General features: G+C 30.1%; 2 protein-coding genes across 3 annotated transcripts; one reads left to right on the forward strand and one right to left on the reverse strand.

Annotated features, from left to right (window-relative positions):
• The first annotated feature begins 9080 nt into the window (after positions 1–9080).
• LOC113861150 (protein COFACTOR ASSEMBLY OF COMPLEX C SUBUNIT B CCB1, chloroplastic) lies at positions 9081–11121 on the forward strand. 2 transcript variants are annotated; one of them, XM_027493767.1, is made up of 4 exons: positions 9081–9412; positions 9517–9638; positions 10379–10465; positions 10605–11121. In XM_027493767.1, exons 1-4 carry the CDS (start codon positions 9104–9106, stop codon positions 10789–10791), a joined length of 705 nt encoding a protein of 234 aa, XP_027349568.1. In that variant the 5' UTR covers positions 9081–9103; the 3' UTR covers positions 10792–11121. The 2 variants fall into 2 exon arrangements, with proteins under 2 accessions (XP_027349568.1, XP_027349567.1); XM_027493766.1 differs by having other exon boundaries at positions 9101–9412; positions 10313–10465; positions 10605–10823.
• Positions 10831–13627, reverse strand: LOC113861148 (cytochrome b-c1 complex subunit Rieske-4, mitochondrial-like). The gene is made up of 2 exons (XM_027493765.1): positions 13352–13627; positions 10831–11992 (listed from the first exon to the last, which is right to left on the reverse strand). The coding sequence occupies exons 1-2, from the start codon at positions 13521–13523 to the stop codon at positions 11349–11351; spliced, it is 816 nt and encodes a 271-aa protein (XP_027349566.1). The 5' UTR covers positions 13524–13627; the 3' UTR covers positions 10831–11348.
• Between the last annotated feature and the right edge of the window lie 3035 nt (positions 13628–16662).

A 16662-nucleotide genomic window follows, 5' to 3' on the forward strand; every position in this document is an offset into this window, starting at 1 on the left:
TTGTCCTCAATTTGCTAAAAGCCTGGGTTGGTTGGTTAAGGATGGCTGGTCTGCTAAATTTTGGACTGATTGTTGGATTCCTAATTGTGATAAGTTGGTCAATTTTGCTATTATTCCCATTTCTGAGTTGGATCTGGACTCCCCTGTAGCCTTGTTCTCTGCTTGGGGGGGCTGGGATTGGGAAAAATTAGGTATGTCTTTCTTAAATTAGTCTATCAGTCAATAGCTCAAGTTAACCTGTAACACCCTAATATTTATTTAAATGATTTCTTCTATATAAATATAGAAGTATTATCAATTATTGAGTAAAATAGGTAAAAGATCAGTAAGTATATAAGAAGTCTTTGTGTATTTAAGTTTTGGATTACTAAAATAGGATAAGATTTTAGAACTTTAATGCATACGCATTTAAGGAAAAGCTAAAATGTTATATTAACAATTAGTCACTAAATATTATATAATATATATATATATATATATATATATATATATAAATATATTCTAATCATCCTTCTTAGTAAATTTATCAAAATGCTTCAACTCCAAATTAAAAACTTTCATCAATATAATTACATAGGGTAAATAACGTTGAATATAATTTATTCATTAGTATCTTTACAATTCTCCCTTAAATAAATTAAACTCTGTAGAGCAGTTTCCTTCCTATCGTTCCTTGCGAGTATGACCCTAGAACAGATTGACCTTTTTTATCTGAAAAATAGTTGTAGGGTGAGCATCCTTTGCCCACTAAATTTTAATTTACAAAATAATAAAATCAATGCAGAAAGTACTTTCAAAAGTCACATATAATAAGTCAGGAACATTCCATTTCTAACAAATTTATTCATAACTTGATTAATTAATATCTATTTCTCCTTATTTAATACTGTAATTCAATTCTTCAATTCATTTTATTTTATTATATTGATTCCAAAAATTCATCAATTTATATCCAAAATACATGCATTCCTACTTCTTCTAGTTTACACATGTAACATAACTTCTTTTATTATTTAAAAATAGTTAATCTATTCACATTAATTTCACTCCAAACTTAACTTCTTAATTAAACATATAATAACAAAATAAGAAAGCAGCATATTCCATCAATTCCATCACCTAACTTTGTGTCACTTTATCCATTTTAAATCTGAATATTCCATCAATTCAACGATACTCTAGGTACTCTCGAGCCCCTAAATCGCTGCCAACATACTTTCTCTAGTTACAAAGGACTTAACACAGCATAGATAGTCGTTGGTGAGCTAAACCACACACGAATACAATATATGCGTTCATAGTCTTCTAAGCAAAGGTAAAGTTAGGAGTTCAGTCAAGAAGTAAGCATGAGACCTGTAAAAGCTTCTCACTTTTACATTGTGTACACATCAGTGAACTGCATTTACCGCTTTCATTTTCCCCAAATTTTCACAATCAACTCTAGACCCTATATTCTTAGTGTATCCCTGAACTATCCATACCATATCTTAACCGTGACACATTACATTATACTGTTCTAATACATATGTAACATCTACACTAATTGATATATTACAACATATGTATTATAATCTCATCCGTCGATGTATTACAACACATACATCATAATCGCATCAATCAGTGTATTTATAACACACGTACTAGTATTCCTTTTTCTTTTCTTTACACATATCATCACTTTTCATATCACATAATTTCCCAAGAGTCATGCTCATACATCTCTATTCACCATCATATTTTCCATCCCCTTTCTTATCATTTGATTAATCAAAACATATTCAGTAATTTGCATATCCTAACTAATTCTGATTCACATATTAATACATTTATTCTTTCAAGTACCAACTAAACTTCATCAAATTCATACAATCATCATATTCTATTATTTTAGTACATAACCTCAAATAATAACACATTATCATACAAGTCAGCACAATCATCATTTTCTATCATGTCAACAATTATTTATCAAACAGTAACATATTAACACATAATATGTCGGGTGTCGGACACCCTCGGACTCAGCTAAAGTTTAGTATTCTCTACTTTTTATCACTCAACACATATACATCTCAAGTAACTTAATTATAAAACTTCTTATTATTGTTCTATCTTATGGCTTTTGCTAAGAATTTGATTCCAATAATTTCAAATAAACCCAAAACCTTTCTTTATAACAAAAGTCCACTTTTACTATATGATTTCATAAAAATTTCATAGATTATTACTAAAATGAATTACTTGAATTTTCATGGGGTCATTACATATAGAAATAAAACTAAGGCTCAAGAATACTCCTCTTACTTAGAAATGGGTCTAACATCTAGATTTTTCGTGGGCTCTAGGGAGAAACTCTACGTCTTGATGGGTAACACTTCCTAAGAACTAGAGTTCTTTCTAACGTCACAGAATATATTACTATTAGAAGGAGAAAAAACAGAGAAATAGAAACTAGATTTAAAGGTTGGGCTCCGAAAACTTACTTAGATTCGAGTAGAACGGACGCTTGAGCTCAGATCCAACTGAGAATCAGAGGTATTGAGGGTTTTCTCTAGGAGAGGGAAAGAATAGAGAAATCAAAGAAAGAGAAGTAGTTTTGGTGAGAAATAAAATTTCTCAACGTAGAAGTCCTTAAATATCCTTCAAACTCGCGCAATCTTGCTTAAGTGAGCGGGCTCTCGCTTGAGCAAGAACATTCTCACTTGACCGATCTTTTCCTCACTTAATTGAGCTAATCAGATAATGGTTTTTCTTATATCCTCTCTTGAGTGAGAGGTATTCTCACCTGAGCGAGGACTGGTCCAGATAGCACCATGTTTTCCTACGACTCCTCGCCTAAGCGAGTTCTATCTCGCTTGGGCAAGTTGCTCCCTGCCTGGGTGAGCTTTCTTCTTGCCTGAGCGAGAGGACAGTTGAGATAACTCAATCCTTTCTTGGTCAAGCGAAGCTTGAGCGAGAATGCTCTAGAATGCCTAGTCTAGAAAATATTTATCTTACTTGAGGGAGAAGTCCTGCTCTAAAACTCCTATTTTTACCCAAAAACAAAAGAATGAAAATGAGGGTGTTACATAATCCTCCTGTGAGAATGAATGGTTCAGATTTATTTATTAAAATTTATCTAATATGGTATTTTTACTCTTAAATCTGCTTATTATTTGCTTTCTCAATCAAATTCTATTGCTAGTAACTGTCAAAATTTATTTAAAAGTATTTATAGTTGGAAAGGGCCTCTTAAGTTTGCCTTTCTCCTCTGGAAAACTGCTCATGGTAAACTCCTTACAAATGAGGAGAGAGTTAGGAGAGGTATGTCTGAGTCTTCTACTTGCCTTAGGTGTGGAGAAGGTCCTAAATCCCTTATGCATGCTTTAAGAGATTCATTTTGCTCAATTAGTCTGCAATCACTTTATTTTCCAAACTAATAAGTTTAATTTTTAGCTCTGGTGTGTCTACTTGACTTTTTTCTAACTTATCCATTAGTTGCATGAGAAACTTTTATAATTGCCCTATGCTATTTGGTATTCTTATTTGGCATATCTGGAAAGATATGAATGAATCTATTTTTCAACATCACTCAGTCTTGCCTTGCTCTCTAGCACATAAGGCTTTATTAGATCATGTTTACTTTTCTAGTTGTTATAGGGATAATTCTTTGCCTTTGTCCAGAGCTGTTGCTAATCGTAGGAAAGTTAGATGGATCCCTCCTTCTGCTAACCAACTGAAGCTTAATGTTGATAGAGCAATTTCTTTGTCTAGTGGCTCTACTGCATGTGGAGGTCTTATCCATGATAGCCGTGGCAACTTTATTACTGGATTCCACAGTAATCTCAGTCCCTGTTCTCCTCTGACTACTGAACTTTGGGGCCTTTCTCTAGGGGTCCAACTTGTTGTGCAAAGGAAGCTTCATTTCATTTGGATAGAAAGTGATTCCTAGGAGGCTTTATCTCTCATCTTATGTGTTTAGCCTTCTTTCCATTCTTTTTATTCTCTAATTTCTTGTATTAGAAATTCTCTAAGGGATATAAATTTTGTTAGGTTGGCCCATGTTTGTAGAAAGGCTAACCAAAGTGCAGATGCTTTAACAAAGATAAAGTTAAATCCCATATCCCTTTTCATTAGTTTAAGGACGCTCTCCCCTCTCTTTCCCCTTTCTTTAACCTAGATGTTTATAATTATTGGTGTTGGTTTTCTAACCTTTTGTTTGAGGTTTGTTGTGTGTTGGGTTGCTAAGCCCTGTTTTTCAACAAGTAAATAAATATAATTTATTAAAATTAAATGTTAACTTAATATTTGTGAATTTTTAATAAAAATTTAAAAATTATACAAAATGTTTATAAATTCAGTTTTTGTGCACAAAAATATTAAAAGTTGTTAAAAATATTTTGTTAAATTTATAGTTTAAATGTTTTTTTATGAAATATATAATCAAAACTATATTTTAATTTTTTTTTAAATAAGTAATCTATTTGTAACTTATATAAAACTTGATCTTATTATGCTTTATTTTATTTTTTAAAATTATAGATATTGGAGTCAAAAGTTGCAAATTTTTTAAACTTCAAAAGAATGCATGTCTAAACAATTCAATAATGCCACTCAAATTAAAGTTTCCAAAAAAAGAATGCAAATATAACAATAAATAATATCTTATTTATACAAATGGTAGCATGAGCATCTAATAAAAATAAAAATAAAAAATAGAATAATTGTCACCACTTAAAATTAGGAATTTGATTTTTCTCAAGTTTACATAAAAGCTAAATGTTTAATTTTATTTTTATTTAATAAATTTGCTTAAACAAATTGTCCAAAGTTGTGATAAACTTGCCCAAATATATGATAAAACTGTCTAAAGTTGTGATAAAGTTGCTTAAAGCTAGCCCAAATAAACTAAATTTATATGTTGTAAATCTTTTATTGAAAAAATTTGCCTAAAGTTGAAAAGTCACGTTATGATTCCTTTTATTGATATTCAAAATCTAGACCATTTTGGTTGAAAGCTTTGTAATATTTTAGCATCAAACAACATCAACATTTTTCATGAACTTCTGACTCCACATTCACTCTAACTCCTTTCTTTGAATTTTAATTACATTTTTATTTTGTTTTCTCATAATTAGGAATGAAAATAAATTAGGCTACACTTTGCATAAGTAGGCCTGATCTACTTAATAATTTTAAAACCTAAATCTAACTGGTTAGTTGTTATATATAGAAGACTTTTTATTAAATGTAGCATGATATTTTTAAAAGTTTGATTTGACCTATTAATATTTTTAATGATTTACTTTGAATTGATACCTTTAATAGATTATTAAATTATTTTATAAATTGTGTATCAAACCATCAAAATAAGAGTCTTTATAAAGATCGTGAGGCTTATATTTAAATAAGTCATAAAAAGAGTTTAACACCTTGAATATTTGTACTAAAATTACATATTCCTATTTATTACTTTCAAACCACATATTTGATTTAAATAAGTGAATTACTAAACTTACAAAAAACACAATTGAATGAACATCAATCTATAAATCATTAAATAAATCTAGTAGCATAAAATTTTACACCTTAAATCAATAAATACAATATAACTAAATAAGTTTTAGACCTAAAATTGACAAATGCAACAAAAAATAAATCTAAAATCTAAAATATACAAAGAATATTATTCCAATTCCAAAGTAAAGAATAAAGGTATCAATAAAAAAGATACATCAAGTAACAATAATACAAAATGCTCTAGTAAATGCAACACTTTTTTTTATAGAGAGTATGTAGTAGAGATTCTCCAACTCCATTGAAAAGAATTAAAATTTTTAATTTAAGATTTTAAAATATAATTTATTTAATATAATATTATATTATAATTTTTATATAAAATTATTTAATATATTATTATAAATTTTATATATCCTAAATAGGTTAAATCAAGTTAGGCTTTTAAAAAAAAGGTTTTGTTAACCTTAAACCTTAGAGGTGATGATAAGTAGTTAATAATAGTAAAATTTTAGAAAAAAGAGAAATATTTATTGTATTTTTATAACTTTAATATAATAACTGTGTACTATTCTTATAAAAAAATTTATATATGTGGATGCTTAAACTCAGCCCTAAGGGCTGAGGTTAACAAAACCCTTAAAAAAATTAGGTTGTAGGTCATTGTCCATGCAACACTTTTTCTCTTCTCTTCTCTTCTTAATTTTTCATTGTCATTTGTTCTTTCCCTCACTTTCTTACTCAGCCATGGCCTTTACAACGTTGTTTTCTCTTTCATACCTTATTCTTATCTCTTGCAACAAAAACTACATTTGATTTTCTGTGACATTACCTCTGCCACTCTTCCTCCGCAAATCCTTGAAGCCCTTTCACTCACTTCCCTTCAACAGAAGGCACCTTTTTGCAAATTGGATTTATACAATTCAAAAAAATAAAATCTAAATATTTCACTTAGTGTGTCATTTAAAGTAATACATTTTGATTATCATCAAGTTAATAAGTCTTATTTCTTGTTAGAACTTACTTTATTAAGAGATTATGAGACTGAAATAGAAGATTTCCTTATCTTAATCCCAATGTACATCAATAAATTGTATTATTGTAACAACTTACTTAGTAAAATGCACTAGAGGGCATGCTAAATGCCATTATTTTAAAAAATAGCAAAAAAATTTCTAAATACAAATTGTATACTATAAATACACGCTTCTAAGCCTTACTGAAAATATAGAACATCATAAATTAACCAAAAATAACATTGTATTTCATATATATATAAAATTTTGATGTCATTCTTGTATACTAGTTTCATTAAACAATCTAAAAAGTTAAACAATATAGATAAATTTCACGAAAATATAACTATACAACCTTACAACAAAATCATCTACTTAAAGCAAAATAAATAATTTACATATATTAGAATGATAACAATTCAATCAATAATACATTATGGTATATTTTGGTTAATCATAATAGGTTAGGATTAAAATTATATATTTTTTATATTCTTAATTCTATTATTATTATTTAATTATTTAATTATTATATTAATATATTATGTTATAATTCTTTTTATTTTAATAAATAGTAGGTCCTTGGAAAGTTATAGACACTTTCCATACTTTGTGTCTGGAGTACTTCATTTAATTTTCTATGTGGTATTGGGTTTTGGTAGTATTTATCATGCACTTTTGGGACCTAAAACCCTTGAAGAATATATATATTAGGGATAGACAGTAATTTGCTCAAACCTGACATCTCCAAATAGAAAATATGTCTTTGATTGAGTCAAATCAAATAGTGGTTTGTATTGGATTACAAAATCAGTTTAACATGATTAATTACAATTGGACTCGAGTTAAAAAAACTTTTTTCTATCAAAAGGCAACTCGACCAATATAATTCTCTTATCCAACAATATATCAATATAACTTGTACCTTTGAGGCTTAAAAAAGAAAGAAAAAAAATCTCTAAATAAGTTTCTATCTTCTTTCTCTTTCTTGTTAGGTGTTCTCACCACATGTCCATCGTTGACCTTGCATATAGAAGACACTTTAAAAGCAACTTTGAGATTATCTTGTTAAGTTAAGTGATAAATATAAAATGATAAATAAAGACATTATAATCAAGCAGATTAAATTTTAAAATTTAGTAATAATCTGTATATTTTAATTCATTTAAAATCATGAATTATCTTCAAATTAGGATAATAAGTTTTAAAATTCACTCTCACTTATAAATATTTTATTATAAAAATAAGATATAAAATTTCTATTAAATTGTGTATATTTTTTAACAAATAAATAGATGGTACAATAGTTAAATAACAATGTTCTTCATACAAGGTCTTGTATTTAATTAATATAGACAATGCTTTTGCAAATATTTCAGCAGGCAACGCATGGAAAAAGTGAAAATTAGCAAAAACTATAAAATTGCCAAATAACAATTGCTTGACATTTAGGTTTACTTCTAATAGACTAGTGGTCATGCTTAATTACATGTTTAGATAAGTTATTTTCGAAAATAATAACTTATTTTATAGTCCAATATCAACCGCACAATCTCCCTGATTAAAAAAAAAGTTAAATTATATATTTAATTTTTATAATTAACAGTCATTTATACTTTAAATTTTTATATAAAAATTATATTTTTTATTATTTAAAAATATTATATTTTATTTTGTATACATGTGTTTGATTTTATTTTTGTCGTTAATGTTATAATATCGTTAACACAAATTATTATTTATTGTTATTTTTTTAACAATATTTTATATAAAAATTAAAATATAAATTTTTATGTATAAATTTTAGTTTGTAAATAGTATCAACTATAAAAATAAAAAAGTAACTTTTAGCCTAGAAAAAACTTTTAATATGCCAAATAATTTAAAATTTATTACTAAATATGACCAACACATGTAATCACATATTTAGAGGTGTCTAAGAACTGACAAACCATTTTAAACTGCTAATTCGATTTAAAAATTGAATAAATTAAAAACCAAAAAAAATTAAAAATATATTATTTTTTTTTATTTTATATAAACACTTATATTTTATTGAATATATTTATATTTAAAAAAGATTGCCGTGTGATTTATAATTTAGCCTAAATTATGATTTATAATAAGAATTAATACTTTCAACGACACTTTCATATTTATTATACATTTAATAAATTTTTTCTTTCAAAATAAAAATTACTTACTAAAAAATATATATTAATATATGACTCAATTTAAATCTAAAATAGCTAACATTTAATTTGTTTATTTACTGAAAAATATTATCACTTGAAAAAATAAAGCAAAAGTAAAATAATCAATCCAATCCAAACCGTAAAAAAAATTAATTTAATCTAATTTCTATATTATTTTAAAACTGATTCAAACCAATGGTTAGTTAATTTTATAATTAATTTGAATAATCTAAAAATCCATGGAATTCAAACCGTGAAGACTTGTATATCCATCTAGACCGTTAAAGCAAAAGCAGTGTCGAGAATCTAGACGGTTAAATAAACTGAGCATACACAAAAATAGAAGCTCAAAAGAACCCAATCAATCACCCACCCTATCCGTTTCGTGAAGGAACAATGGCTGCAAAGATGCTGTTATCCCCAAACCCACACACTCTCTGTTCTCTGCCATTTGACGCGAAGCTACATCCATGTCTAGGAATGGGAATGGGAATGGGAATGCGATGGCATCAACGATCCCCTCCCAGAAGAACGAAGAGGCTCCACGTGTCCCTTCACGATCATCAACAACTAAACCCCTATTCTCTGGTTTTGCTCGCAGAGGGCGTTGGTTATTCTACGGCCAGCTATTACACTTCTCTCGGACTCTTTGTAATCTCTGTGCCTGGTCTTTGGTCCCTCATCAAGCGTTCCGTCAAATCCAAAGTAATTCATTTCCACTCTTAACACGTGTGTGTGCGTGCGTGTGAACATATATTGCATTTTTCTGGATTTATTTGGGGCTGATATGATTGGGGTGAAAATGTTAGATTGTGAAGAAGACTTTTATAAGTGAAGGGGAAAAGAAGCCACCAAATAGGGTTGCTGCAGAGATATTAGCATTCTTCACGCGTAACAACTTTGCAGTCACTGACAGAGGAGAAACCATCACGTAATTCCGCAACCTAATTTTTCAATCTCCCCGTCTTATACCCTCCTTTTACATGTCTGCTGCACAACTCAAGCAATTTGCCTTTCGCATATGAAATACCCACTTTTGCAGATATAAATTTATTACTTCGTTCGGTTGTTTTTGCAAGAAACAAGTGCCATGATTTCTTTCTTTCTTTTTTAAACAAAGACTTACTTTTAAATCCATTAATTATTAATTTTTTAAAATTTTATTTATTTTGACTTATTGTCTATATTAATAGATTTTTTATTTAACTATTTATTATTAAAAGTATTTTTTAAATATACACAGAACTACTGTATTAATATATTATGAATGAATGAATTACTTTTTGATAAAAAAAGGACCAAAGTAATATTACCATCGGTAAAACCAACTTATATTTAACCAATAGCATTTGGAAGTTACTAATCTAATCATTGCACAGGGGATCACGTACACTACAGCCAATGTATGATGTTATAGGTGATGGTTTAAGAAAGAGGAAAGGTGGAATAACCGTTTTCTTTTTCCGTCAAAAGTCTCTAATATCCAATTAATAAGTGTTAATCAATAAAGATGCGCTCTCCCTTTCTTCTTCTCTCTGCCCTTTAAATAATTAATTTAAATGAAGATAGACATCTAATAGAGGTTTGCATTCATATGCTATGAAGGTTCGAAGGCATGATGGTTCCCAGCAGGGGCCAAGCAGCATTATTAACTTTCTGCACCTGCATCAGCTTAGCAAGTGTGGCCCTAGTACTTACCATAACCTTTCCGGATGTTGGCAATAACTGGTTTTGGATCACCATCTTGAGTCCACTGGCGTAAGTGAAGGCATTGTTAATTTACGTTAAACTTGTTGATGCATTTTTGTCTTTTCCTTTGCTCTTGGGGTAAAGCGAAGAGAGGTACTCAAGAGATTACTGATATCTACATGTGCTGATGCTTTGTACATTTACGCAGAGGCGCTTATTACTGGACTCGAGCATCCAGAAAGGAGCAGATTAAGGTGAAAATGATACTTGAAGATGAAGGAGCCCTATCAGAGATCATTGTTCAAGGAGATGACCAACAAGTTGAGCAAATGAGAAAGGAACTCAAGTTTAGTGAAAAAGGCATGGTTTACGTTAAAGGCGTCTTTGAAAGATAATCCATTTTATCTGGGCAGAATACAATGTAAAGGAATGATTAATTAGTGTCATCATTTTTTTTTTAAAACTGTTTAGATTTATAAAAACGGCCACAGCTGGTAATCTCTTGGACAAATGTTGTGAACTGCTATGTTCTAACCAGCTGACAGTTTTGAAATTCGCCTCAAGCACAGCATTTTATTTGGCTACATACTTATGATTCCTACTGTAAAAGTAGCATGCTTTCAAAGTGTTAAAAGAGGCTACTTGTTAAATTTATGGATACCCAAAAAGACACGATATTGTATTAAGCAAAATGTTATTCATGATGTTGCAAAATGCAATGTAATATGCCTGAAGGCATGCTTTTGAACATTCATATGATACGCAAAAAGTCAGGCGATTATTGATACAAGTCTCGTCAAACAGCAATGCTTAAATTTCCGAGTTACATCAACACTTGCTAAACATGACAAAATAAGGATTCCAAGGCCAAAGACGTCCACGGCGCATTTCGACATTATCCAATAAATAAAAAAAATTGTACCCATTGCGGTAGGGAGCAGCCCTGAGGTTTTCAACCAATCATCAACTTGTTTTCCTCCAAGAAGGTATAGGTTGGTACCTCCAGATTGTATGGTGCTGGTCCTTTCCTAATTCTGCCAGATATATCATAATGTGAACCATGGCACGGGCAGAACCATCCCCCAAAGTCCCCAGCATTTGGCAAGGGAATGCAACCCAGATGTGTGCAAACCCCAATCACAATGAGCCATTCTGGGTCCTTGACTCTATCTGCATCCTGCTGGGGATCACGCAGAGATCCAACATCAACACTGTTTGCCAGCTTAATATCATCTTCAGTTCTGCGCCTGATGAATACTGGCTTTCCACGCCACTTAACAGTCACGGTAGTGCCTGGCTCAATGCTAGAGAGATCAACTTCAAGTGAAGCCAGAGCAAGAACATCCTTACTTGCTGACATGCTGAGCACAAACTTGATGATAAGGAGACGAATTAGAGATGCATATGCAAACCTACCACCTGTAAGGACAAAATACGCAAATGCCCTCTTGCTTGGGTCACCAGGAGGAAATCGTTCATGGTTGTGTTCATCATATACAATCTTAGAAGAAGGGTTTTTAACAGCTGTCACAGTTGCTGGAATTTCAGGAATAATGCTGTTTTCTTTTGTGTGGACCAGTGTTTCAGTAGCAAAACCTGGATCAAATCAAATCAATCAGTGGAATAACGTTTGGTTAGCTAAAAGTTATTGATCAATCGATGAAAAATGAAGCCTCAAACTAACAGAAGAACTTGAAGAATCAACATAAGCAAAATTTACAGCAACAAAGCCAGAGCCCCAAAGTAACATAATATGCAACTGCTATTTATTTACCTATAAATTTTGACAAGCTGGCCAACCAGGATAGATATGGCTTATTAACAAACAATAGAATGTTAAAACGAATGATTAGCTGTAAATTATTGACCTAATGGTACAGAAGAGAGGCAAACCATAATGATGGCAATGGCACAAACATATGCCTTACAGCTTAAACATATAACAATCACAAGGATTATCAAGCCCTCTCAAAATATTTTAAGCATCCATCCAACTAAAGTTACTAAACAGCTTAATAACTATTTAAATAATTATTTATTTTAAAAAAATAAAACATTCATTTATTTGCAGCCAGCATCAAAAGCCAAAGCACTCTACCTCATGATTTCATCCAAATCAAATATTAAAGATACAAATGAAACCTTACCAGCGAGTAGACTCACAAATAGAACACAAATAATTATGCAATAGACCGTAACTTCTTTGACATGTTAGTATAGTTTAATACCACTGTAAAAGTAGTGTTCAACTTCCACCACGTTGGGGTCTTTCATATGTTTCCTAAATGCACAACACAACTCGTTGCTAATAAACTGACGTCAAAGAACAGCTAAAAAAGTATATTGAATTACAGATCCATTAGAATGGATTACTATTACATTAACAGAGAACATACATGACTATAACACATTTACCAACAACTAGGTGGTTTAAAGTTGTTCATACAAGTAGTCTGTAAATATAACAGGTAATGGCCTATAAAAACACTACTAACAACCAAGTTTCACTCAACCTAAAATTAAGCAAAAGAACTACACAATGGCAAGACATCAAATAACAAAGACAAGAGACACAATTCAAAGAGAAAAATATAAGAATCCTTCTTCCAACACACAGAACAACAAAAAACCGCCTCAAAAAATCGAAAACGATCATCTGAAGCGAACATTCGATCTCAGAGAAGATTGCAATAAACAACCAAAACGCTTCCGAAAGCTAAAACCTATTCACGTAAATCAGTCGCTAATACATCGATTACAAGAACATTTTAGCTTCATACATAAGCACAAACATCCAAAACAAACAAAGCCTCCAATCAAGGGGTGTAAATCAAGCAGAGAACCCTAAGATTCAAAAATAGAACGATCCAAACAACTAGAAAAGTGAAACCAATCATGTCGCGGCTCCGAAGGAATAATCAATACAAGCAAGCGGCGAGGAGGGGAAACCCTAACCTCTGAAGGGAAGAAAGAATTCGGGTTGAAGCGATAACGGGTCGGATCTGCGTTCCTCGGAAGAAGAGGTGGGTGCGATGGAGCTCCGAGAGAAGAACACGGAAGCGGCGTGGTTGTGCCTCCATGGACACATGGAGAGAGAGGAAAGCCTCTTAGCTGCAACCCTCAACATCTTTCTTCTTCTGCCTTCTCGTTCTTTCTCGCCCTGCGATTGTGTTTGTGCCTCTTCTACACACGGAACGATTACACTCGTAAAAGGGGAAATGAAAATGTCTGGGAGTCTAACTCGCGTGATTTAGTGCCATTTTTTCTCTCTTTTGGGTTGGGCCAGACCATGATCCGAGGCCCATGTTGGAAAATTACACGGCCCAAAATCTGAATGGTGGTGGCCTGGAATTTTCCCAACAGGAAAAATATTAGGCTTCACCCACCTATGCAACTTATTTTTAGACAACTCATAAGGAATTTGTGGATCAGAAGAAAACAACAAAGAATGTATATATAATTGGGTCATTATTATTTCATCACAACACCCACTGGGATATACTTTTCTAATAACACTCATAAAAAATGTTTTGAGTAATTTTCCAGCCTTCTAGTAATACGGACAAGAAAACATAAGGGAGATTGAATCATGTTTCAAGAGTTTTTGGTAAAACTATTCACAAATAAGATCTTCATTATGTAAATGTGACAGGTTATTTGATGTCCTAACACCTCTTATATGATATTTTATACAATGTTTTTTTACGTGACTTTTGTAAAACGATAATTTTATTTAAAAGCTTTAGTTAATAACTCCATGTTAGATAAACAGTAAGGACACTTGAGAAGAATATTAATTATGTTAGATTTAAAGTAAGTTAAAGCTATACATATTTTTTTCTTTTTAAGGAAAACTAATTCTCTACAACTCTATTTTATGGCTAAATTTTTACAATATTTGCAATTTTTCTTAAGCTACTTCTTTTTAAGCTCCAAATGTGTTAGTATATTACTTACTTTTTCTTTTTTATTAGTTAATTTGCTTTTATAATCTTTTATCTAATCTTTAGTATCAAAGTAGAAGCAACAAACTTCTCATCATGATACTTAGCAGTAAATTAAATAACATAAAATTTATCTTTGTTTGTAAAATCTTCTTAAGAAACAATAACAATTATGTAATTAACGAATCACTCATGATTCTAAGTGTTATAAGATGTCTTGAGAATGTCGAACTAAGATGAAAATAATTTAAAAAAATTTCAAATCAAGTGATTTTCATCAATTTGAAGGTTCGTCTATTTCATTTTGCTACAATAATGCACAATTTTCAGCATATGCTCACAAACATCGTTAATATCATTATATTTATTGTTATCAAATAGTAAAAATAATGACTTTTTTAAGTTATATAAAAAATCTTAAACTTATCGTTAACATAATCCAGAAAAGTTTTATCATTGGTACTCTTAGGATATTTTGCTTAATGATCTTTATCATGTTATTTTTTATCACCATTAGACCCTTTGTATTTAAGTAATCATATTTCTATTGAGTAGTTTTATGAGCATTGGTAAACTTAGTAGTAATAGCTAGTAGCTCCTCTTGTCCCAAAGCCAAGTTCATATTAAGAGCACATAAAAAATAAAAAAACTATTTAATATGCATAAATTATTATACAATTAGAGAATTAAATAATTTTATATTCTCATCATACAAATTTCTTACTTATTATAATTCTACTAAAATATTTACAATCACAAATTACAATAAACAAGAATATAATTACAATAATAATAATACAATATGAAAAATATGCCAGTAGAAATATAATTCTTATAAAATACTTGAATATAATCGATATAAGTTAATAGTATTAATACATTGTATCTGACAAAAATCACATTAATAATAAATATCAATAGAATATTTATTATTATCAATATGATATAACAAGAGAATTAAATAACACACATAATTGTATTTGTTATATGCAAGCTCAACGATAAAAATTACCAAAGTCATATTATACAAAATATAATGTAACATGTAAAATGTACAAAATTATTCAATTAATAAAGAATTCACATGAATATATTAATAATTGAAAACATGATTTATTACATGTTCATGACATAGTAATAGAAAGGATACAATATAACTTAATGTAAAAAATAACAAAAGAAACATTTATATAAAAACTTGAGGCCTAAATTCTAAGAGTATAATAGCTGAATAAGCAATTTAATCTCATGTTAATTGATTTAAAAATATTTCAAAGTATAAAAAATTTATAACAAAAATTTAAAAATTAAAAAATAAAGAGTTTTGGCACAAAAATTTAAAAATTAGGTCTTTAGAAATTTGATCATGTAGCTCCATGCACTTTCCACACAAGTGGTCATACACTTTGATACCAATTATTAAACTATTTAATTATACTCTATAATTCAAAAGATATAAATTACAATATATTTCTTTATTAATTTGTTAAAGAATGGAGTTAGATACATGTATCTGTCTTAAGATTATTAGGGTCTTTCATTGTTTATTTTGACATAGAAAATTAATCTAGGAAAACAATAAAAAATTACTCTTTGTCTGATGAGCAAAAGTGTTAGAACAAGTATGGACTTTTTAGTACATCTTCATACTAGTATGATATTGTCCACTTTGAGCTTAAGCCCTCATGATTTTGTTTTTAAACACCATCCAAAAGGCCTCACACTAATAGAGATCTACCATATTTATATGCCCTTGATCCTCCCCTATTCTAGTCAATGTGAAACTTTGTTCGCACATCCCAACAATCTCCCCCTTAACGAAGTCCTCTAATACTGGACCTCTAAACCAAAGCCCACTTGGGTGCCAGGCACCCTTCGCCCTCGCCACATCGAGCCCTTCCCTGGCCCTTCTTGGGAGATTCAACACATGGTTAGAACAAGTATGAATTTTTTAGTACATCTCCACACTAGTATGATATTGTTTACTTTGAGCCTAAACCTTCATGGTTTTATTTTTGGACATCATCTAAAAGGCCTCATACTAGTCTACGGCTACACTAGGGAAATATTTTATTCGCTGAATGATTTTTAAAGTTTTACAAGGCATTACTTATATAGTAATGGTAAAATAAAAGTCACTCAAGAATAGATAATGTGGGACTAAAAAAGACTACACAATCTCAACAAAAAGAAATAAAAGTGTGTCTATTTAATGGAGAGATAGTTACTAAACTCACTAGATGATATTAGAGACCACTCTCAAGCATTAAAAAATTAAATGGTTTAAGATATCATATATATATGTATATTTTAAATAATTTC

Source organism: Abrus precatorius, unplaced genomic scaffold (assembly GCF_003935025.1).
Source record: "Abrus precatorius isolate BTA unplaced genomic scaffold, Abrus_2018 Scaffold3, whole genome shotgun sequence".
Lineage (NCBI taxonomy): Eukaryota > Viridiplantae > Streptophyta > Magnoliopsida > Fabales > Fabaceae > Abrus > Abrus precatorius.

Excerpts from the sequence above, each read along its gene's own strand:
- LOC113861148 (XM_027493765.1), bottom strand. The coding sequence starts at position 13,523 with ATGTTGAGGGTTGCAGCTAAGAGGCTTTCCTCTCTCTCCATGTGTCCA. Across the intron at positions 11,993-13,351 it reads ATTCTTTCTTCCCTTCAGAG|GTTTTGCTACTGAAACACTG; the intron begins GTTAGGGTTTCC and ends GATTTGATCCAG.
- LOC113861150 (XM_027493766.1), top strand. The coding sequence starts at position 9,104 with ATGGCTGCAAAGATGCTGTTATCCCCAAACCCACACACTCTCTGTTCT. Across the intron at positions 9,413-9,516 it reads AGCGTTCCGTCAAATCCAAA|ATTGTGAAGAAGACTTTTAT; the intron begins GTAATTCATTTC and ends TGAAAATGTTAG. Across the intron at positions 10,466-10,604 it reads ACCATCTTGAGTCCACTGGC|AGGCGCTTATTACTGGACTC; the intron begins GTAAGTGAAGGC and ends ACATTTACGCAG.